The 23,249-nt window shown below is 36.0% G+C and overlaps 1 protein-coding gene across 7 annotated transcripts in view; it reads right to left on the reverse strand.

The window, feature by feature from the left end:
• Positions 1–3,005: 3,005 nt before the first annotated feature.
• KIF6 (kinesin family member 6) overlaps positions 3,006–23,249 on the reverse strand; it is a 156,759-nt gene continuing 136,515 nt past the window's right edge. For 4 of the 7 annotated variants that reach the window (XM_063152014.1, XM_063152015.1, XM_063152013.1 and 1 more), the window contains 6 exons: positions 19,863–19,944; positions 18,762–18,897; positions 17,182–17,273; positions 9,970–10,059; positions 7,219–7,325; positions 3,006–4,416 (listed from right to left, as the gene is read on the reverse strand). In XM_063152014.1, coding sequence (XP_063008084.1) covers positions 4,400–4,416; positions 7,219–7,325; positions 9,970–10,059; positions 17,182–17,273; positions 18,762–18,897; positions 19,863–19,944 — 524 coding nt within the window. In that variant the 3' untranslated portion in view covers positions 3,006–4,399. Of the gene's footprint in view, positions 4,417–7,162; positions 7,326–9,969; positions 10,060–17,181; positions 17,274–18,761; positions 18,898–19,862; positions 19,945–23,249 lie in introns of those variants that run through there. The other 3 variants (XM_063152011.1, XM_063152012.1, XM_063152018.1) reach the window with 2 other exon arrangements.

The raw sequence follows: 23,249 nt of genomic DNA on the forward strand, positions 1-23,249 counted from the left end.
ATGACAGATACCAAAATGACATCCTGGCTTACAATATACATAATAATCACTTTTCATGTATTACTTGGAGCAGATCAAAGGATTCAGTGTTCTCTAAATGCTTTACCTATTGTTTTTACAGCCCCTAACAAATATTGAATATGGATAGATGCGAAATAAAAGATAGGCCAAAAAATAAGTGACATGGTTTCCTCACTTTCCTCACTGGTTTTCAAAAGCCAGAAAAAATACCATTGTGATCAGAAGTATTATTTACATCAACACAGATAAGCTGTTTCTAAATTAAGTAATAAAATAAGTTGAAAGATATCTTGACTGATCCTGTTATTATCTAGCTTCTGATGGAGAATGATTTTTGGACTAGTTCTTCTGGTAGAAATGTCTCTGTACAGAACTAGTTGACAAAGTGGATGCAAAGATCTGGGGATTCATTCTTTCATGTACTAAGCATTTCAGCCAGAACAGTTTCTACAAGGAAATACTGAATTATTTTAATTAGTTTTGCTCTTTGAATGACTTTTAAAATCTGCACTGCAGAGAAGAATTAAGGAAATTATTTTAGAACCATATTAAATATAAATAAGAGAACCATTGAATTTCTTCAGGCATGACAGTTTAATTTGCTTGTCTTATAGATGGGATTTCAAAGCAAACATTAAAGGAAGTAAAAATATTAAGAAAAAAATAAGAAAAAGATTGTTTAACATTGATTAAAACAACAATAAAAGTGATTAATATGAAATAAAATGAAACCAGTGGTTTGATTGTTGTGGTTATTAAAAATTCACTTTGAAAAGACAAACACCTTCTATATAGAGCTACCAAATATGCTATATGTAACAAGGCATTTCCAGATGTTCATCTTCTTGGCATCCATATTCACCAGCTGCATGTTTGCAGCAACATTTATAAGATTTTAACATTTTATTATGTTGAAGTGCTCTCAGTTTATCCTAATGACATAAGATACTTGCATCCCATGATTGATTAAACAGGTAAGAATATACTACATTAGATACTTACACTGTTACACATGTGAACCTCATTACTCCTCTTCAAAGGTTCTTTCTTTAAAAAACACAGGAGCAACAGAGGGAGATTGAGTTAGGGCATGTCCGTCTTCCAAGAAAGAGAAACTCAACATAAGGCTATGCCATTTTCTTCTTGGAGCTCTCTGGAAAGCTGCAGTGGCCAGGAAGTAGTGAAATGCCCAAGCCAAAACCTGGTTATCTCACGGGTTTCAGTAATGGAGGTTCAGACTGTGTACAGAACCCTGGCAGATTCAATATAAATGAGAACAGATCCTTGGCCTTTATTATAATCTGGGTCATATCCCAACCCTCCCAGAAGCTACAGTGCTGTAACGCAGCAGAGGACATGCATCTTCTTCTGATATAGAAGATTGGAAATGTGTTGAAATAAAAGATGAGATGATCCACAATGCCTGGCATAATTAATGCCAGAAATATCTGTATGGGATCTAGCATTCTAGAGCTACTTCCTCAAGAAATCCCCACCAAAAAAAGAAAAAACAAAGATATTTGTATTTATTCTGGTTGCAGATAATAAATAAATAAATATGAACATTGAACCCAAGCCAACTAGATAGCATGTGAACTGACTGAAGTGAGATGTGCATGAGGAATGCCATGCTTAGCAATGCTGTTTTACAGGTGGCCTAGAGAGGATTCAAAACAGGGATAAATGTGGGCCACTGGTTGTTTCTTCAATGTAGCAAATGCTTGGGTTATTTCAAATTAATCTTAAAGTTATATGAAGAGAGATTATTAAAAGAAGGAAATTTGCTTGTCTGTGGCCAAAAAACAATTCTTGAATCAAAAAATGCTTTCAGAAAACTACACAGACTTTAGATAAGAGATTCAGAAGCCTGCCAGCACCTGATGAAAGGCAATCAAATGCTGGAGCTTGGTTTTGACAACGTGGCTTGTGCAAGGAAGAGAGATAATGACAAAATGAAAAGTTCTGGCTGGACATAAGGGAAAACTTGTTTGTCATGATGACAGTCAAACATTAGGATGAATTGCTTAGAAATGCCATGTGGTCTTCATTCTTGGAGGTTTTCAAGAGCACATTGAACAAAGCCCTCAGCAGCTTGGTTTGATCTTGTAGCTCAAGCTTTTTTGAGGAAGAGGAGGGATTAAAGATCTGCTGAGATAATTTCAACCTGAATTTTTCTGTGAACACAAAACACAATTTTTGAAGACAGGAGCAGTTTTTTTTTTTTTAAAAAGAGAATGTTTTTTTTTAAAAAGAGAATGCTTTATGCATTAGACTATTATTTACTAAATGAGCTATCTTTTTTTCCCTACATGATGTTATGAAAATTTTCAAAATGTGCAAGAAAGACTTTCTATTTTTTTTTTGTATGGCTTTATATATTTATACTGCTTTTTGTTACTGGATGCAGTTTTGTCAAAGATCTTAAGCGCCCGGTATAATCTTAATCTTAGACCATTTTGCCAATCAGGTACTACTTTGTTGACAGTGATTGAATTTTACACCAAATTTATAATAGAGTAAAAAAAGGCTAGAAAATTTTGAAACTGAAGAGTAAAGAATTCTTTTCTCTCTGTGAGTGAGATGTGTGGCAAACAGAGAACAGAATACTGAATTATCAAGTAGTAGCAGCATCACATAACTCACACGAAGATAGCACTGAGATCCTTCTTTTAACCAGCTACTTAAAGCCATTGGAAATGCTTCAATGTCAAAAGGAAGGAGATGTTGGACCAATGATTCCCTTTCAGCCACCTTCAAATAAATTCACCACAATAGGTATTTCACTGGAAACAAAAAAAGGTGGTTGCTTGACCCAGCAACATTTTGTAACCTGCGGCTCTTCTCCAGCTAGCAATGCTGAATGGAAGCAGGAATGTGGCCTGCTCTCCTCAAAAAAGCTGCATGAACAATAATACAGAGCATATTTAATACAGTATTTATATATAAAAGAGTGAGAAGAAGAAAAATAATGACAGACATAAAAATTTTGGAAGAAGGACATTTTAATATAATCTCCAACAAAGCAGACATATAAAAGGGAGAAGGCCTGTGGATTTTTCAAATTCTGACCAAATCCTTGAACTCTTCTCAAAGCAAGAGTAGATCTGACTTTTATTTCAGTTTGCACATACTAAATTCTACTAAAGCTTACCAATTTATATGGTAGCAGTGTTGACTTTGCAGAAAATTAAAATGCAAAAAAGGTACAACTTTAATATTTTTTAACTGATTGCATATTAATTGTTAATTTCACAAACATCTTCTGTGGGTTTGAACACAGCAATTCACCATCTACTTCTGTATAATTACGAATTTGACAAAGAATTAAGTATCAGCATGTATATAAAGAAATATACATCCTTGAGAATGTGACTTCTGCCAATATATTGTTTTATTTTTATTTGACCAACCCATACACTTCTAAATGCATGACTATAAGATTATCACTAGCATGAAAAATGAAAGCTTCAATATGGTAGTATGTCTATCTAAGAGAAATAGATTGTACTTTGCATTGCAATTTTGATTTTAATTTGATGTGTAAAACAAATTGTTTCATAACTGGATATTATGCAATAAAATAGTACCAAGTCAATAGTGAAATTACATTGCATATAAGACATAAATGCATTTAAATTTTCACATCTCATTGGTGTTTCAGAAGTATTGGCTTTGTTCTGTTTAAAGCCTATTTAGTGTAGTTGTTTCTTCTGAAACCTGTGTATTCTGGGAGGGTATGCATTTTGTACAACATTTAATCCATTCTGCACAACATTTAGTCCATTCAAATAAGAAGAAAACAGGTGGGAAATTTTGAGCTCTAGAATTACTTTCTAAAATACATTTGGTTCTTTATTACAATGCGATCTCAATATTCTAATAATCTGATATGAAAATTGTTATTCCTTGAGGGGGAAAAAAATCTCAAATGAAATTTTATGGATTTTTGTAACCCATTCACTGTTATTGAATGGATATCTCTTGATGTTCAATAGGTATAATTAACAAAGCCTCATGTGAATCAATGCAAAAAAACCCTACCAGCAGTAATAAACCTTTCCCAGATTAAAGATGCATAAGAGCATTAATACATTAGATAATTTTAACATTTAGAAATGTATAATGAATTCTCATAAACAAACATGTTTGGCAAACTCCTGATTAGTTGTTTCAGTTATGTTAATCTTCATGCAAGGTGAAGATACTGACTGCAAATACTCAAATATCTGTTGTCAGAGAAATGGATTTTGCTGTCAAAGACAATTAAACCTGTACATCTGAAGTACTTACTTGTACCTGTTTCTAAACAGAAGAGGAAGGGAAAGAATAAAGGTCTCTCCCTGTTTCTAAAAGGAAATAGTGGACTCTGACAAGAATTTCATTTGTTCCCCAAACCTGAAAGGAGATAAAAAAATACATTAGACTACATTTCAGGTTGCATTGTCAGTTTTAAAACAAACTTCAGAAAGACAAAATAGAAGAAAGAAAGAAAAAAATCCTTTAATTTAAATCTTTAAAGACACAAAAATAATTCATCTACTCTGCTGCATTTTCATTTCTCTACCCCAACAGTGAACATGGCATCAAAAGCATGTTTGCTGAGAAGCCCTTTTCTAAAAAGCTTTCCAGTGTAGTTATTACAGCGCTCACACAATCCCAGCAAGACCCTCTGTATGTACCTGCTTTAATTCTGCTCTGTTTAGAAAGCAAATGGTAATAACCCACAGTCCCTGAGGTAATCTTTACTGAGACCTCTCATTCCCACCTCTGCATTACTGTCACTAAGGAAATTGAGCATTCCCATGCTTTCCATTTAGGAAACTTATTTTCCACTCTGTTGGCTTCTGCACACATCCCCCCCCCCCCCCCCCCCCCCCCCTAATGTATAGTAGGGCCCCCAGCTTGCTTCTAAGATACTAATACAACAGTTTGAAAGGGTCAGGATCAATAAAGGAAAGAGCAGCAAGGATGTTGACAGTTTTTAAGCCCAGCAGACTTTGGCTTGGCTGACCCTATGCTTCCTCATGCTTCCTGCAGGGCACTGTGTGTGTAACAGCCATGCAGAGAGTGAATACATTTGCATGCAAATGTAGAAAGGATTGTTGAACATCTCAGTTGAAGAGACTTTGGTAAGGAAGTGACAGAGCACTGAAGGGGGACTCAGCACACTTAGATTCTGTGTGGAAGTGTCTGACTCAGCTTAATGACTCTGGACAAATAATTTCTCTTTTCTTTTTCCTATGTTTGAAATTTCTCTAGGAAAAATTATATGACTGATGACACAGTGTTTTTCTCCCAAAGTTTGAAGTGAGACTACATTCTTCTTCTACTTTTCCTCTCTACCTAACTCTACATCTGAGAGTTTTATTTTGTGGGGGTGGGAATGGGGACATCATAGCCCCCATCCCTGTCCCCTAAAAGAAAGCCCTCTAATTCTCCTCCTTTATCTTGCTAAATTAGAATTTACAAACTTTATTTGCTCAATGGTTCATGCTATCAGCAGCTCCATCCCTTAAATCTGGAAGGTTTTGCCTTTCTTTACATGGAAGAAAAGCCTTTTTTTATCTGCTAGGTTGACTCTAAATCCTTCTCAGAACTTGCTGCTGAGCAGTCTCTTGTCTGTGACACATCAGGTCCCTACACGTTTGCTGAACTGATATAGCCTCTTTAATTTTTATTCTCCCGCTCATACTTAGCAATTTGTTGAGTCATCCAGCCCTGTACTACCAGGAAGATCAAATGATACTCCATTTCTTTTTCATCTACTTAGGGCAGCTCATCTTGTCTGACTGAAATTCAGAATAATATTAAAAGTGTTGACTGTCCTTTGTTCCACAAGAATACCGTTTATGACTTGGGGTCTAAATAGTTGTCAATGTTGATAATGTCTAGTCCCTTCTGAAACTGATGGATGATGCCAGGTGATAGCCATTGGCTGAAAACAATCAGGATGGAAAAGGCATTTGAGAGAGACATTCTTGATATGGTGTGATTTAGGAGATGATGATAGGATAAGACGTGCTCTTGTTAATTACATTACTCTACATCACACATTAAGTTAGATTTGGGCCTTCTGAAGGCCTGAAATATTTGTTGTAAGACATTTATCTCTAACCTTCTTTTGATGAGCTGCCTATAAATCCAGTTTAATTTCATTTGCAAAAGAAACCTGACCACAGCTTTTCTAAATAAAGACAAAAGGGATCCCAAAGCCTAAGTGTGCTAAATGTTTGCTTTGGATGAGTGTAGGGAGGTTGTTTTTTCAGCCAGTGTGTGTTTACCTGACAGTTTTCTGATAAGTAGTGTGATACCAAAGCCCCACTTTGTGACAGTGCTAACACCATCTGCCAGGTGCAGATAGCTTGTTGAAAAATGCTGTCGTCAGCACTGAAGTGCTGATGGAAAGTTATTGCTTCAGTAACCACTAACATGCTCATATTCTGTCTAATTGGTTGCTGCCACTAAAAACTATTATTCAGGGGGAAAAACAAGGCACAGGTCATTTTTCTTTGTCATAATAAATTTTAGGTTACCTTGGACTGCCACTGTTGTTTATTTATTGCTTTCTGCTTCTTGCCAATTTTACTTATCTACACTCTAGAGTGAACTTTATTACCTTCCTATGATTGCTCTTGGTACCTGATTCGATGACAAATACTCATAGAAATTTTCATTAGACCTTGACATAGTGAAATACCTGTTAAGGATATTTTCTTTTCCAGGCACAGTGGGCCAGTCAGCCTCCTGAGGCAGGGGTACAGTGCAATCATTTGAGTTATCTTTATTTGGTTTCAATTGTTACAACTAAATTTATACCAGATGAAAACCAGAACACATAGTTTAAAGAAAATCTATAGAGAAAAATTTGGATCATCAAGGAACCACATTCAAATGCATTTGCTTAAGGGTAAAATAATATCTTGTGCAGGTTGCACAGCCATGTATGCCCCAGACATTCACTGATGGTGGCTTAGTAAAACAGAGAGCCTTCATAGTTTTTCACTGCAGCATTGAGCCACTTAAGAAATACATGTGAAGAACCTCAAGTGTTTAGAACGGATGAGAACATAATGTAATATAACTGAAGCCAGAATCAGTTTTCACTTGCATCAGTGTAATGTGGACTAAAGCTATTTTGACTTCAAAATGCTGTACTGGAGATTTTGGCTTGGCTTTCTATATTTTGGCAGGATTTACCTTTCTTCTGGAGGATGTTCTGTCTTGCTTTAATGAAAGCTAGGATGTCAGCATCAGCCTGGCTGTCTCCAGTCAGAGGAATAGATGTACTTGAACTTGGTGGAGTCCTGAAATAAGAAAGCATGCTTGTGAACTCAAGGGAGTAAGAAGGTTAATTTTTCTGTCTCCTCTTTTTTTCACCATAAAGGATTTTATTTTTTAGATGCATTGTTAAATATGGCACAGTTTAGCAGAGAATTGATCTCAGGACTTCTTAATGGTCTTATGTAGGTTCCTAAGTTTAGCCACCATCTCTTTAGTATGGGAAGGCTACTTGCTTATCAGCTATAGACATCTCACAAATGGTTAAAAATATTGTAGTGCTGAGTCAAAGACTTAATTCCCAAGTGAAAAAGCTTAGTATAGTGAGTTTACCAAGGAAATTATGCATGTGACTATGCCATGTGTTTGCTTGCTTCAGGTTGTTATACATCTGAACAGATCAATAGAATTTTTGCCTACTGTGGGGGAGTTAAGTTTTCATACACAGACATAAACAATCACATGGTACTCAGGACATTATTGAATTTGCAGGGAAGTGCCCTGATGAAGGCAGGAATGATGCATCTGACTCCATGTTCTCAGAAGGCTAACAATATTATATTATATTATATTATATTATATTATATTATATTATATTATATTATATTATATTATATTATATTATATTATATTATATTATATTATATTATATTATATTATATTATATTATATTATATTATATTATATCATATCATATCATATCATATCATATCATATCATATCATATCATATCATATCATATCATATCATATCATATCATATTATATTATATTATATTATATTATATTATATTATATTATACTGTACTAAAGAATACAGAAAAGATACTAAATGCTGAAAAGATAATAATGAAAACTCATGACTCTTTCCAAAGTCTCGACACAGCTTGGCCATAATTGGCCAATGAGTCAAAACAACTCACACCAGAATCCAATGAAACAATCATCTGTGGGTAAACTATCTCCAAACACATTCCACATGAGCAAAACATGGGAGAAGCAAATGAGATAAGGACTGTTTTCCTTTTCTCTGAGGTTTCTCAGCTTCCCAGGAGAAAAATCCTGGAAGGATTTTTTTCAGAGGATTTTGCTTAAGGGTAAAATAATATACTGTGCAGGTTGCACAGTAGGAAGGAATTTTTTCAGAGAATGTGAATGCCACAGGACATCTCCTAACAGACCAAATCCTTTGTGCTGCTGAATCTCCAGGCCCAGCTGAACTCATGTACCTATGTTGTTAAATCATTGACTTATGACTGTTTCTGACAGATGCTCTGGTGGTGTAAGATGATGTAATACAATGAAGCTGTTCTAATTGGTTGAGAAAGCTAAGAATTTTCACCTGCATCTTTAACCTTATTTAAAGATTGGGAGAGGAGAAATACAGCAACAAAAAATTACAATACAGAAGGACAAGGGGAACTGAAGGGAATTTTTTTTTTTTTTACAATCACACCTCTGTAATTATAGTTATTTTCACTGTTCCATACTGACTGCAGCAGTAGGTGGTTTCTATGACTGACCTATGCAGCAGTGTAATATCGTTGTCTTTGTGCTACTAATTAAATTCTCAGTTGCTGAATCAGTGAACCAAAATGGAAAAATAAAGAAGAAATTACTCTGAACTTAAAACTCCCCTATTTTTATGTAATTTACAATGTAATCACAGAACACCAATAAGGGACTATTCTTGATTGATTTTCATTTACTTAGCAACAATACAAAAATTAAAAACCCACAGTATATTGAGAAGGTACTCTCTAAATTCCATTTTAGCTTCTATTTTTCTTCTGCTTTTCTTAAACCCAAATGCAATTTAAAACATTAGGTTTTGGGGGATGACATTTTCCACGATTTTTTTCTACTCTAGGAATTGATTGTTTTGGAAAATGAAAGAAAAAAAACAACCTTGTGCTTTCTTCTTACTAAAGCAGTTGGAAAAACAGTAACTTGACCATATTTTCCTAAGGGCATTGATAGCCAGAAGTGTTGAGCACAATAAGAATATAACTCTCTCTTCTGGAAGCAGAGTGACTTGGCGTAATATTTCAGCAGGAGAAAAGAACTTGGAAATAAACACGCTAGAAAAAACAGAGAGGCTCAAAACCCTAGTAGTTTCTGTTAACTTGATAAGCTAATTTTCACAAAGCAGTTCCTCTTTTGAGAAAACATGACATATAACCTTTGCCAAGCTTGAAACTGTTGCCTTTTTATTTTAATAGAATAGTTTGTGGGAGGGAGATTAAAAATATTTTAAAGATAAAATCACAAGTATGAAAAAATCTCTGCCTAGTTCTTGCATTTTACAATTCTTCAATACATACACACTGATTTCTCTTATTTTCAAATGTTTTTATTTACTCTTTCAGATTTCCTTTCTCTGAGAAGGCTGGGAAGGCACAGTCATGAATATTCATAAGTTTATAGAGGAAAAAGCTTCAGGCCAAACACGAAACCACCTTTGTAATACTGATGATGCAGCAGATTGGTGTAAAGCTATGTGGCAGCCTGCAGTTGGTTTGGAAGTTAGAGGAAAATCTGCAATTTGTAAAATTTTTCATTTTTATATTTCAAGGAGACTGTTTTTGAATAGATGGATGGAGGATTGTGAAGGCATTATATTATTTTGTACTTTGCTCTTTCCTCTGAGTAGCCAAGGTATAGTTCTTACCTTGTTTTTAAAGCTGGGCTACCAGAAGTGACTGAATTGTTTTTCACAGGTGGATCTTCATTAGGGCTCTCTCTACTGGTGTCTGCAAAACTGAATGGGAAATGAAGAAATGAAGGAAAAAGAAGGAAATAAAAGAATATAGCCCTTGTGTGGGCAATATTAATACATACACTAACAAACTACAAAGAAGATGTTTTTCAAAAATTTAAAATCTATATAAAACACTTGTTTACTGAAAGAAGATTTTCATTTTAATCCATATGATGATTATGTTTTTGTAGAGAATGTGGCTATGAAAGAATGACGAATACATTCACAAAAAATATACTTTTATTATTTGCCTTCTAAGCCAGACTTGTAAAGCACTTTGATATATCCGATGTACAGTTTGTAATGGTATATTTAGTTCTTAAACTGAGTATTAGCCAAGTGAGGCCCTTGCTCATTTTCTATTCTTTCTTTAGTCAGGCAAAGTTGTTACCAAAATCAGCGAGAGACTGGGCAAAAACTCAGTGAGGACTTTGGGATGGGGCTTGTTGATGATAGCCAAATATATTGCAAACAGCTGCTGTGCATTCCTGCCTCTGCAGATATCATTATCAAGGAAGCTCACTGTTGGGGAGATGGTTTTCCACCACTGGATATCTAGAGACTCTCTGCTTTTCTTGGGAGTTGCACATACTGCCAGATCTGGTGCCAATCTTAGAGTGGAAAAAGTAAATTACTCAGTGTAAGGATTTTTCCAGTAGATGGCAGGATTGGCAAGTTCTTGCTTTTCTAACTCTGCAGTAGTTTGTTCATTGTTGGCTGATGAATTGATATTTCTGGCAGAGAACTTGAAAAGGGAAAGAAATTTATTACTAAAATTTTACTGTGTTACACTGTGCCAGGTTCAGTTTTGCAGCAGATATTGTGCCCAGGAGTATAAGTCATTTTCAGCTGAACAGCTCCAGGTTTGCTGAATGATTCTCTTTAACTCCTCGAATCCCACACCATTCACACCTGCCTAATTCAACTAAAGCAATATCTTATGTAATGTCAATAATATTCTGTACTTTATTACATCTACATATTACAAGAGCTAGAAAGGATGTGTGATGTTATTACCTACTATGTGGTTCAACAATATCTGGGAACCTTATATTGTCATTCTGCTTTAGGATTTCCTGAACATTTTTTCCACCGATTTGGCAGTTCTTAAAAATGAAGTGATTTAGTGTTTTAAATTCAGTTTTCTAAAAGGCCTCTGTGTCTGTGCCCTGAGATACTGAGGCATCCAAGTCACATAACCGAGGTTTAATAAATTGCTCCACATCAACTGAACCCTAGCAACCATCCCTGACTCTATTCTTAGCCTACAACAAACATAAAGTAATGTGACTTAATGTGATTCTTTTTTATTGCTTTTTTAAAATTAAAATAAGCATCTTTGCTTTCTCTTTGCCATGCACAAGATGTATAATTTTACAAATACTGTGAGTCAACCGAAGTATTTTACAGTTGCAGTAGTTTACCTATTTGAATTCTTTTTTTTCCATTGTAAAAAAAAAAAAAAAATTGCCCAAAATTGTTAAATCCCCATTTGAAAGAGATTTGGATTTAGACGGATTAAAAAAACCCCAAACCCTATATACTAAGGTGTGGCATGGTTAGAACTCTAGGGATGTCACTTTCTAGTACATTCCTGGACCCAAGGACAATATGGCAAAACTTGCCTCAGGGTGCTCTGGGAGAATTGGCACCCACGGGAAGCAATATTAAAAAACCCACTTAGACTGAGTGGGATGATGCCCAAAATCAGGAAATTAATGTTACTGCACTTAGAGATGGACCTTCATCTCCTATCCAGTGCCTGTGGGGTTGCAAGCAGACATTTTTATTGTGGGATGCAAACTGTTGTCCTGCAAGTTAAAGAAATTTATAAGGAAGCTTGTAACTATTTTTTTAAATGACTCAAAGTTCTGCTTCCATGTAAGATGTTAGCAATTAGTGTGCTAATCAAACAAATGAGTCCATCAATTTGGCACAACTCAAATCCATCTCTTATATCCTAGAGATTTCTCTGATTCCTAGGCTTGAGGGAATGTCAGTATGGGGATAACTTGAATCCTTCATACTGAAGCTCTGATACTGACATTGCAAGATAAGTTGAATCATAAGGGGACAAAAGAGTATAATTCTGCTGTGCAGTGGTTTGTACATTCAGATACAACTTGTTCCTAACCTGTTCTTAGAAGTCAGGACCCTCCTTATTCATCTGAGTGTTAGATGCTGTTCTAGTAATGCAAAAAATTTAGAAATGTTCTAGGTAATGCTTTAGATTTAATGGCAAGTCATTATGCCAGCATGGGGTGGAGGTAATAATACCCCTCTCTGTGTGACCAGCAGGAAGGACTGGACATCTCAGGAGGCTCCAACAAAGCCAAAGCAAACCATGCCTGACACACTTTAGTGTGATAAAAGTCTTCTTCAAGCAAGGGGTTGATCCAGAGATCTCTAGAGGTGCCATTCAACATTTCTCTAATGTGCAAACAGGCATTTCTGGATCACATTTTGGGTTTGGGTGGATGTACAAGGTATGTAAGTCCTGTGTCTGTCTGTCACCCAAGCTTTAACCTCTAACATTTTTCAGCTTGTTTTGACAGTGTATGATTCCCATTTTCATTCTCAATCCATCTGATTTTTCCATGAGTTGAATTTAAGAAATATCAAAGACTGTTTCCTGACAACTTCAGTAAAATTCCTACTTTTTCTGGAGATTAAAGATAGTCTGTCAACTTTATATGTCTGTTTGTTTTTATAACCTGGTACCTGATGTTTCCCCCAGTGGATAACTTTCTTTTTTGGGGCAGTTTCAGGGGGAGAATCCTCTGCTGAGGGTATATTTCTCAGCCAGGCATGGGGCAGGGGTCATAGAGATGAACACAGGGTTGCAGCAGAGTTTCCCTTGCTGCAGGAACCCAAGGAGCAGAGACAACCGGCCCATGGACGGATCAGCTCCATCAAGTACACAGGGTACAGGAGCTGCAGAGATGATGTATGTCATGGTATGAGTGCTTAATTTGCCAGCTGAAAAATAATGGCAAGTCAGGTAGATTAAAATGGAAATTGAAAATTTGAATTGAAATTGAAAAATTGCACAATTTTCAATTTTAATTGAAATTGAAAAATTGTGCAACCTCTGTAATGTTAAAAAACCCTCAGCTGCAGTTGTCCAGTTATCTGAGTTTTGGACATGAGGGGAACAGATGTTCAGTGTACAGACAGGAAAGATTCAAGCTGCTAAAAGCTGAGCATTTTAGTAGCTGGCTACAAAATTAAATTTGGCCTAACTTGCAAATTCATAGAGGTATTGTTCCAGTTGTTACCAAAGAACATGAAAACCTTTGAAATGTCACTAATTGATGATGTTATTCCCAGATTATGTTTTTATCATTATGTAACGCTGCAGAAAATTGGCAGGAATAAAAAATTATTAGACAGAAAATGCTGTAAAATATGTAAACATTGACTTTGTTTCATGCAACATTAATATAGGGGATAACTGTTGCAATCCAGGACAGTAATTGTTAAAAAATCTGATGCTCAGAGTCATCAGACAACATGAAGATTTATTTGAAAATGGTTCCAAGGGAATTTAAAGTGCCAGGAACACTTTGAATAAGAAACAGAACAGCCGAGGAGTCTGAGGTTGAACATACTGTAGGGCTTTCTGGAATAGGACAAATGAGATGCAGTAAAAGGAAATGAGTGAGGTTAAGAAAGATTTGACTGAGATGAAAAGGAATGCATCCATTCTAGGAGGAGGAAAAAAATCCAAAATTTTTATAAGATTTTAATAACTATCTAAAATTTAGATGATTCAAAGGGAATACAAGAACCGTTCAACACTACTGAAACAAAATGTTCAGTGAGAGAAGCAATTTGAATAGACAAGGATCTGATAAATTCCTTAAATGAAAGTCATTGTGGGAGAGACTGTATGAGGAAGAACAAAAGGCTGTGTTGAATTCTGAATGTGTGGAGCACATAAGGAATCCTGAGCCGATGTGTATTTTCAGACTTCTTGCAGACTTGACAGAAATCCATTGAGAGACATAAACATATATACAGTGTGAGTTCAGGCAGCACCACAGCTTTCAGATCTCACTGACTGAGGCAGAAATGGTCACTATTCAACTCTTTTATTAACATAGACCCATTTCAACACTTTAACAATTCAGCCATTTTTTCAACTGAAAAAAGAGACATATTTGGCCATGGATCAAGTGCCTTTTAGGTGTGTGTATCCTTCTTAAGCCTCAAAAGGATTACCAGCCTCCCTTCTCTGTTATTTTAGTTATAAATTAACTTACTATAAAATAAAATTTGAGCCTTCCCAAGGCTTAATTTTCTCTGGAAACATGACATATTAGGTGTGTCACACAATAACAATGCACACAAGTCATACACTAGAACGTGATCAAAAGACCTTGTTCAAACACACAAAGATTAGGAATACACCTGTGTCCTTTGCATGCTGAGTTATATAAATTATTATTGCTAGCCTGAAGATTGTATCTACATCCATTCCCATTCAGGAGTTTGTCTGAATGGTTTTACTGCATGCTTACTCTGTCAATAGCAGTCTTAGAATTTAGCGTACATAGTTTTAGATCTTATACTTACTGAACACACCTGTTAACTGAATTCCATCTTGGAAACAGGTTTTATTTACACCACATTATATCAAACATAATTTATGTCAGCTTTTGCTTTGGTGGCTGGTTATTCTGCTGGGTGAAGACAGCAATGTCATTCCAAAGAGAGATGGCTGATTTTTAAACAGCCATTTTAGAATGGCTAGAACAGGTTAGAAAAAAAGAGCCGTTTGTGTCTCAGGAAAATAAGTGCCTGTAGCCTGGATTCATTCTACACAAATTATGGGAAGTGGTAAGTAAAGTTGCTGTGACAACTGGGGCCAAAGAAATCCTTGGGAAATAAATATTCTACTATTTTATTCTTTTAAAGTCTGAAATTTGAAACCATTACTCTAAAATGTTATTGACTTGGGTAGGGGATAAAGTAAATTTTCATGCACAGTGGGAGGTTAAGCCTGTAGCTCCTGCCTCAGAAAAAGCAGAAATAGTGTTTCTACTTCCATATACATGCCACTAGAAATGTACCTGAGTAAAATATGTTTAAACAGCCTAACATAAAATAATATCAACTTTCTAGAACCACAGGAAGGAAAGAGTGCTTGACTTTTAAAGATTATTGCAAGAATATTGATAGAGATGGGAAAATAAAACTACATTCATCCCAACTCCCTCTACAATTTTAGTTCCAGAAGATAAATATTCTGTGTCTGTGATATTTATGCAAGGATCATCCAGTCAGCCTCAGTCAATATGCCCATTACTTAGACACAGAGAAAACTGTTCACTGTAAAGAACATCTGCTTTTTGCAGGGAATCGTGGGGCAGTACAGGACTCTGAAGTAAGCTTGGCAGCTGAAAGCAACCATGCACCTTTCTCTATTCTAGTCAAAATGCCAGATGGACTTTCCTTAGACTTGTCCTCCAGTAATAAACATGAACACTAAAGGCATTTGATAGAAAAGCTTAAAAAGACATAAAGAAATCAGTTATGCAATTTTGTTTCTGAGCCAGGGTAGGGAAAGGAGGATTCACCACTGCTGGAGGCCAGTTCCCCATTGCACTAGAAAGTGCCTAGGCATTACCATATGCTCTTTTTAGTTCAAGAATTTTTAATTAGAATGTGAAAGGCATTGCTCTCCTGAGCAATGCATCAGCACACCAACTGAAATTTGTTGTTCCCAAGATCAGTGGGGCAGAGGGGCTGTGCAAGAGATGCTTAGTTCAAAGGACAGTGTAGAGAGTGACAGTCATGGATAAATTCCTTAAATGAAAGCCATTGTGGCTTTCATGAGTACATAAGTACCGGTGAACCAGACCCTGAATTCCTTCCTTCTGTCTAGTCAATTAACTACTTCTTAAAGAAATTATTGAAGATGTTATATTTACACAAATTGCTTGAGCTCATTTGGCTGAATTTGTGCTAAACTGGACCAAAAATGCTCTCATGTTCTGGTCCGTGAGCTTTTCTCTGGGACAAGTAACCTTCAGCCTTAGACCAGAGATGAACAGCACAGATTAGGCCTAAAACCATCTGTAAAATGATTAATGCCTAAGTCTTGAGAGGACACTGGAAAAGAACCAAAACAAAGTAGAGAAGACTAGAGTTGATTTTCATCAGTTTGAGAGATCTGAAAATGTCTTGTCAGAAAACTTTAGAGGACTATGTCTATCATTTTCTATACTGATTACAGAGCATTTACTATGGATACATGAGAGTGTTAAATAAAACTTTGAAGTTATTTTACAGTTTTAAGAAAACAGTAAAACATCATTTATGCAGATGACTGCCATAAAAATGTAGGTAAAGCCACTCATCAGAGGAATGTTAATTGCATAACAAGGAGGAGAGGCAGAAAAAGAAAGCAAGAGAAAGGTGGAGAGGGAAAGAGGAAGAGGGAGGGAGAAAGAAGGAAGGGGAGAGAACACCTCCATTTATTGTCCTTGAATATGGAAACCTGCACAGTCAGGTATGTGGTTTCTTGCACACTACTTTCCCTGATGGTTATGAAAAACCTATTACTACAAGTTTAAGTTAGAGGTTTTAAAATCAGAGGTGACTGTTGATGAAACAACTAAGATGATTACATTTCTCTCCTGTATATGACACATCCCCATCTTACAATATCAAATATAATATCATTGTGGAATAATATGCTGAATAAATGTAGTACTATGACATTTTTCAGGAGCAAGTCTACCTAGGATATGTATGAAATCATTTTTAAATCTTTTTTGTTTTGAAGTCCCCTGCATACATCCCAAAGGAGATACAGTCTCCTCATTCACTAACCTGACTGCTAACAGGCCTACCTTTTTTAGCTGTTGTGGGGCCCCTATAGAAAAGTTTCCAAGGTTCCAAGACAAACATGTCAAAAGAACTGAGGTCCTATCTTCAATAGGACTTCCAAATAACTGAATAATAAAATTTCATTTTTTACACAATTGTTTCTGCTGCAACTGAAAATACAGTGTTTCAGTGTGGTATTTGCAAAAGCATTCTGGACAACTTCACTTTTATTAAAAGTGCATTTTTTTCCCATGTAAGGAAGGAAAAGAAAAATAAACAATTTACCTGATAGGTGATAGGTGCTGTGAGGATCTGATAAGCTGTGGATAAACAGGATGGGCAGTATTTGGTGAGGCAACCATCTCTGGCTTTTCCTCCTGGGTTTAGATTGAAAAACAAAATTATCAGGCTAAGATTTTTTTAAAGTGCTTCATATTGGCCTATAAATTTCAGCAATAACAAGGTAAGCAATGACTCATTCAGAAAACACAGAGCCTGAATCACACAGTATTTTCTCCACTTGCACAAACACTTCTGAACAAAGAGAAAAGTTTTTAGGGTTGGTTCAAGTATTTTTAAGATCAAGTTACAGGTTTTTAATATGTTACAGCATATGTTCACTGATTTCAGTTTCTTAGGGAGCTCAGATGTATAGATAGGTCAAGATCTAAGAAATCAATCCCAATTATGCTTTCCAGTTCTCTAATCTTCTATTGATGAATCATGAGAGGTTGAACTGTGGAATTCTCCTTTTAAGGGATGGAGAAAAATGTGCTGCTGTATATTCAAGAATATTACTTGCCGTGCTTTGAAAAGCCTAAATATTTAGACAGGAGGGTGACTAAAACGTCATCTTCTTTGCCACCTATATGGTTAGCAATTTTAACTGGAAAAGTATTTGGTCAGGATAACTTGCAATTAGGCTGCTTAGATGGCAATGTATGGATAACTAAGTTCCCAGTGTTAAGTTCTGCATTTATTTTAGGCTGTTTTCTTAAAAATATGGTTTAAATCTATACTCATGAGAATTAACCAAATATAAGCTAAAACTTTCTTTCTTTATAACAACTTTTCCTCAAGGAGTAAATCTTCTCTTCCAGTTAATAATAAATGATATGGGATGGACTGCACTCAGCATTCTTTTTCATGAGGCTGATGTACGTTTCATGGCCAAGCTTTGCTGTGAGTTGCTGTGTCACTACTTGAAGCCATTAAAAAAGTGTCAGAAGGGGAGCACCAGAAAGCTAGGTTGTTTCAGTAGAGTGTAGTTTTCAGACTGATTGTGTTACGAACTTCCAATACACTGGTTAAAATGACAGGTCTTTAGTTCATTTTTACACAAGTCATTGCATTAGTGCACTCTGTGCTTAAACACTGGTGGACTTCAGCTAGAGAGTGACGAAACACTGTGATGGGAGCTGATGGGAAGCTGGAAAGTTACTGGAGTCTTTGCAAGCAAAGGAAGCTAAAAAGTAACTATATTTGCTGCAAAAAATGCTGATGGAATTATAAAAACTATTTTTGCTAGAAGTAAAAAAGATTATTTTTTGCAATCTGATAATATTCTTTCAGAGTTGTTACCATTTTGGGCCCATACTTCCCTACTAATCAAGTTGTTTGGGAGAACATCAAAAAGAAAATAGAGCAGGAAAAAAATGGGTTTGTTTGATCTTTTTTTTTAGCTTCGCACAAGTATAATTCACATTACCTTTCTCCAACTCACTTTGGCATAAGTACAGGTGAACCAGACCCTGAATTCCTTCCCTTCATACTCCTTTCTGTCTAGTCAATTAACTACTTCTTAAAGAAATTATTGAAGATGTTATATTTACATGAAAATGGAAGAAATACAAATTATTTCATACCTGGAATTTTTTTGCCTCTTCAGACCACCAGACTTCAAAGTCTTTTTGCACCTTCATCTTCACTTTTTCCATAAGAAGCTGCAGGTGCTCAATCTCTACCTTCAGTCCTTTGAAACGACTGTACACTGTTTTATAGCTAATATGAGAAGAAGAAAGTGTATTACAGATTTTCCAACATATATCTGAACAAAGGTAAATCCTAGCTAGAACTGTTAGAGATTTAAACTATAAAATAATGTATAATAATCAGAGATCCAGAGGACACAGACAGATGGTAGAAGGAAACATCTCATATTTTACAAAAGCTTCACAGGACAGTAAGTGCAAGAAACTTATTCCACAAACCCTTTATTTCATAAAGAAGTTAGTGAAATTCAAGTGGGATCAACATTGATTAACAGTTAAAATATGGGTTCAATCAACTATGGAAATTATTTCATTTGAATTCTCAACGTGTTACCATTAATAAATAACTGGTATCTGGGATTCAGATAGGACCTGAGACTGGTTCCCCTGTCAGATGGAAACTTCATTACCCTCTTGGCTATTAGACACTCAGAGATTTACCAGGAATATGAAAGAGCCAGAAGTTTCCTCAGAGATTGTGAATAACAAATGCTAGCAAAATAATTCATACTGATATCCTTGTATCTATTTTTTTAATCCTCCTGGCAAGGATTGGTTAACCAATCTGTAATCTGCATATTATTTACACTTAGTGAGTTCTGTATAGCCTAAAGGCTTTCTTTAGGTCGAGAAAGGCAGGACTTTTCTGAATCAACCCAAAAGGCTCACAATACATTTGGATTCAAACAACAAGTTGCAAACACTAATCCTCAGGGAGGACATTAAGCTGTTTTTATTTATTTTTAACCTTTAGCTCAAGCATAAATTTTAGCTCTCTCATCTACTGTGGCATCTGACAGACAAACCAACAGCATATACACAAATTTAGAACTATTAGTGAACCACAAAGCTGATATTTTTAAAATGTCAGAGAAAACCCTGAGGGTAACTGTGTGCGTAGAATTGTAATTGGAATATACTATCAGTATAATTTATCTTCTCAAGGATGGTAGAAATCTGAGGCAAAAGTAGTACCTTTTTTTTTCTTCTTCAATTTGCATTCGAAGATTCTCTTCCACTGGATCAAACATTGGTTCTTCAGAAGGATTTAAAACAGCTACAGGGTAAATCAGATTTTAGCAATGAATATATGGTGTCCAAAGAAGCAACTTCTGATTAGAATAAAAACTAGCTTTTAAGAGGCAGTTAATGAAATTGGGGTGATTAACCATTTCTCTCTTCTGGAAATGCTTCTTCAAATTCCCTATTTAGGTCTTACTTAGTAGAGGACATAATCAATAAATAGTAATTTGAATCAAATTGCTTATAACTGGGTTTTTTCATCATTAAAGATTGGAACAATCATTTTAGCTATAAATAAAAACAAGTTAAACATTCACATTTGGCATAAAACACTATCAAATGTGTTCAACCACTTTTTGCAATGGTTTTGGCAACAAAAAAAGGACCAGAAGCTGTTGCAAAAAGAAGAGACATCATTAGCTCTTGAAAGAGAAATTTGGAAAGCAATAAATTAGTATATGTAAGGAAAATATCCTTATATATGTGAGAAAATATTTTATATATATAGATATATTTATATATATATATTAGTAGATATAAGGAAAATATCCCTTTATATCCTATGTGAGAAAATTTTCAAGGTAAAGGATAACTAAGGAAATACCTTAAGAGTAGCCTAAGTTAGCAGCTTATGATTTCCCTATCCTGTAACAGAGGTAGTTAACATGCAATACACAATATGCTTATTCTGAGAGATTGTGAAACAGTCTTTCCATCACGGTTTATATGTTCAGTGGTGAAAGGAAATATAAAGTTACCTACTAATGTTACAACAATTTCTGTTTCTGGGATGAATGAGAAGAGGTTTACATTCCCAAGAAAATATGTTTGACCTTTTTAACTCAAGGAAAATTTTTAAAAACCAAAAGATTTGCTGTACAATACACACAAGTTTCCACCCCAACTCTTATTTCTGCAAAGAAAATAAATCCTGTGTCAGTCTGTCACAAGGCCTGAGGAGCGCACCCTCTCTTCAAGGAGAGGAATTCTGTCTGGAACAAGAGGGCAGCAGTGACCCCTCTCTGCCTGTCAACACACCTGCTGAAACCATTAATCTTTTGTAGTAGCACCCTACAGCTTAATACAGATGATGTTGAAAAGCATTTTATTTCATTACTTAGCTAAAGCATGTTAATACAGACAGTCAAGGTGGGCAAAGCCCATGCACGAGTCTCATTTCATACATTGGAAGGTCTTGCTGTGTGTGATTACAAAGAAGGATAGGGTGAATACATTTGTGGTGGGGAAAGTACCCTTAAAAGATGAACGGCTTGAAATGTTAAAGTGAACAAACAAGACAAAAGGTGGAGGAGATGATACAACAGTGCCATTGTGTAAGTTATACCTGAATTAACAGATAACACAAAGGTCATCATAACCGTGCCAGAACCTTTAAGGAAAGGAGCAAACCTTTCCATGATTACAAGGGATGAGGATTTTCTGATTTCTCACATATCATCCCCAGGAGAAGGCATACTGTGAGAAAGCACAGCTGCAGATGGAACTGGTGGGGGTACTCTCATTGCAGAGCTTCTGAGGCTTCATGCTTTTCTGAACTTCATGAACACACAGCAGCCAGGCTTGAGGGAAATGTGCTCTTGTGGAACAAACTGAAATGATTTAGGGAGTTACTGGCTCTCAAGTGAGCCATGCTCACAGACCATGTGAGAATCCTTGTACTGTTTACATGAATATTCCAGCCAGACCTAGTGTGAGCCAATTTCAGGTTAAAGGGGACTCTCCTGAGCACGCTGAAGTGCATTTGTCCTATTTGCACAACCTGTGACTGTGACTGAATTCAGGAGGCAGCAGCTCTAGCAGCTTATAATGAAGGGAAATTACACAGGGTGGAAGAAAGTAACATCTTAAAATGATAATGCTGTTTCTGAAGTGAGGACTTCCCTACATGAAAACACCACCAAATTCTGCCGTTGTTACAGAGTGATACAAGCCAGAGTATAGCTTTCCTTCCTTGGTTTATTAGGACATCTAGTACTTGGAAAAATATTTTTATATTAGCTCTGAAAGCTCAGCCAAACTTAGACAAAATTTTGTCACTTGTATATAAAAACAGCAAAAGAATTGTTTTCTTTCTGCTGGTTACATGCTGCAGATGGGATTTTTTGGTTGCATGTTACCTTCAGAAATAATAATAAAGCCTTTTGTATGAGATGAAAACCTTTATCATAAACAGGATGCAGCATCCTCACCCATGAATGCAAGTCTGCCCATTACCCCTAGCTGGTGATGAAAGGCAGAAGCACAGCTGTAGACAAGGTGAGCAGCAGAGTTTTGTGAATGAAAAGAGATCAGTATACTGCAGGCTGGTGTGGCCCCAGCAGCAGAAATAACATCAGATAAATGGCTAAAACTTACATATCCCTGTGCACATCACTGAGCTTGGGTCACAAAAGCAGAAGAGATCTGATCACAGTGTCAGGTGAAGTCCAGTAGTAAGTCAAGTCCAGGGCATGCCTGCCAGGGCGCTGCTTTGTAAGTTCTCCAGTGTCTTTTCCCAAGCTGTTGTAATGTCCATTTCAGTTTCTTGTCATGTCTGCTCATTGCAGCAATATGTTTGTGAACTGAACAACATTCTGCTCTAAAGACTAGACCTTTGGAATATACCTACTGTAATATATGCAAGGGATCACGGCTCTTTCCTGATGTTCCAAGCAAAAAGACACCTAAAGTCTGGTGGATGGTATTTCAACACTTATGTTTCCTGCTACTTCTGCCTTCTCCTCATTCCCTGCTACTTCTGTTCTCCCTTCTCCTCCTTTTTACCTTTCCTGATGAACCCCTGCAGTGGCCTCTTTCTGCCCCATGGCCTTTGCTGCCTCACACCCCTGTCCTCTTACCAGTCCAGGCAATTTCAGCTACAGCTGAAGAAAGGAAGCTAAGGCAGAGGTTACTGGCTCACTGTATCTCATATCTAATGTTAGCATTTTTCAGTACATAGGCTCAGTCATTTTATAATAATGTTAGGGGGACACAGAATGAATAGACTGTAAAACATAAAAAGCATACTATTTACTCACAAATTCAATTTAGACACCTAAGAAAAAAATTCTTTTGGCTACAGCTTTTTTTCCCCTAAAGAGTTTATTGTATATATCTACCTTCCCATGCAGAAACAGAAAATATACCAAGTACACTGAAGTTATGAAGCACTGAAAAATCGTGACATCAGCTTTGCCTACATGCACGAAAAGATTTGCAATACATTAAAAGATGTAGTAGAGGTGCTACTGCTAAAATATTAACTATCAAATATAATTTCTGCAACTGCACAGAACACAAAGTTGTATCTGCTTTTTTCAGTCAGGATTGACTTTTAAT

This window comes from Melospiza melodia, chromosome 3 (assembly GCF_035770615.1).
Source record: "Melospiza melodia melodia isolate bMelMel2 chromosome 3, bMelMel2.pri, whole genome shotgun sequence".
Classification (NCBI taxonomy): domain Eukaryota; kingdom Metazoa; phylum Chordata; class Aves; order Passeriformes; family Passerellidae; genus Melospiza; species Melospiza melodia.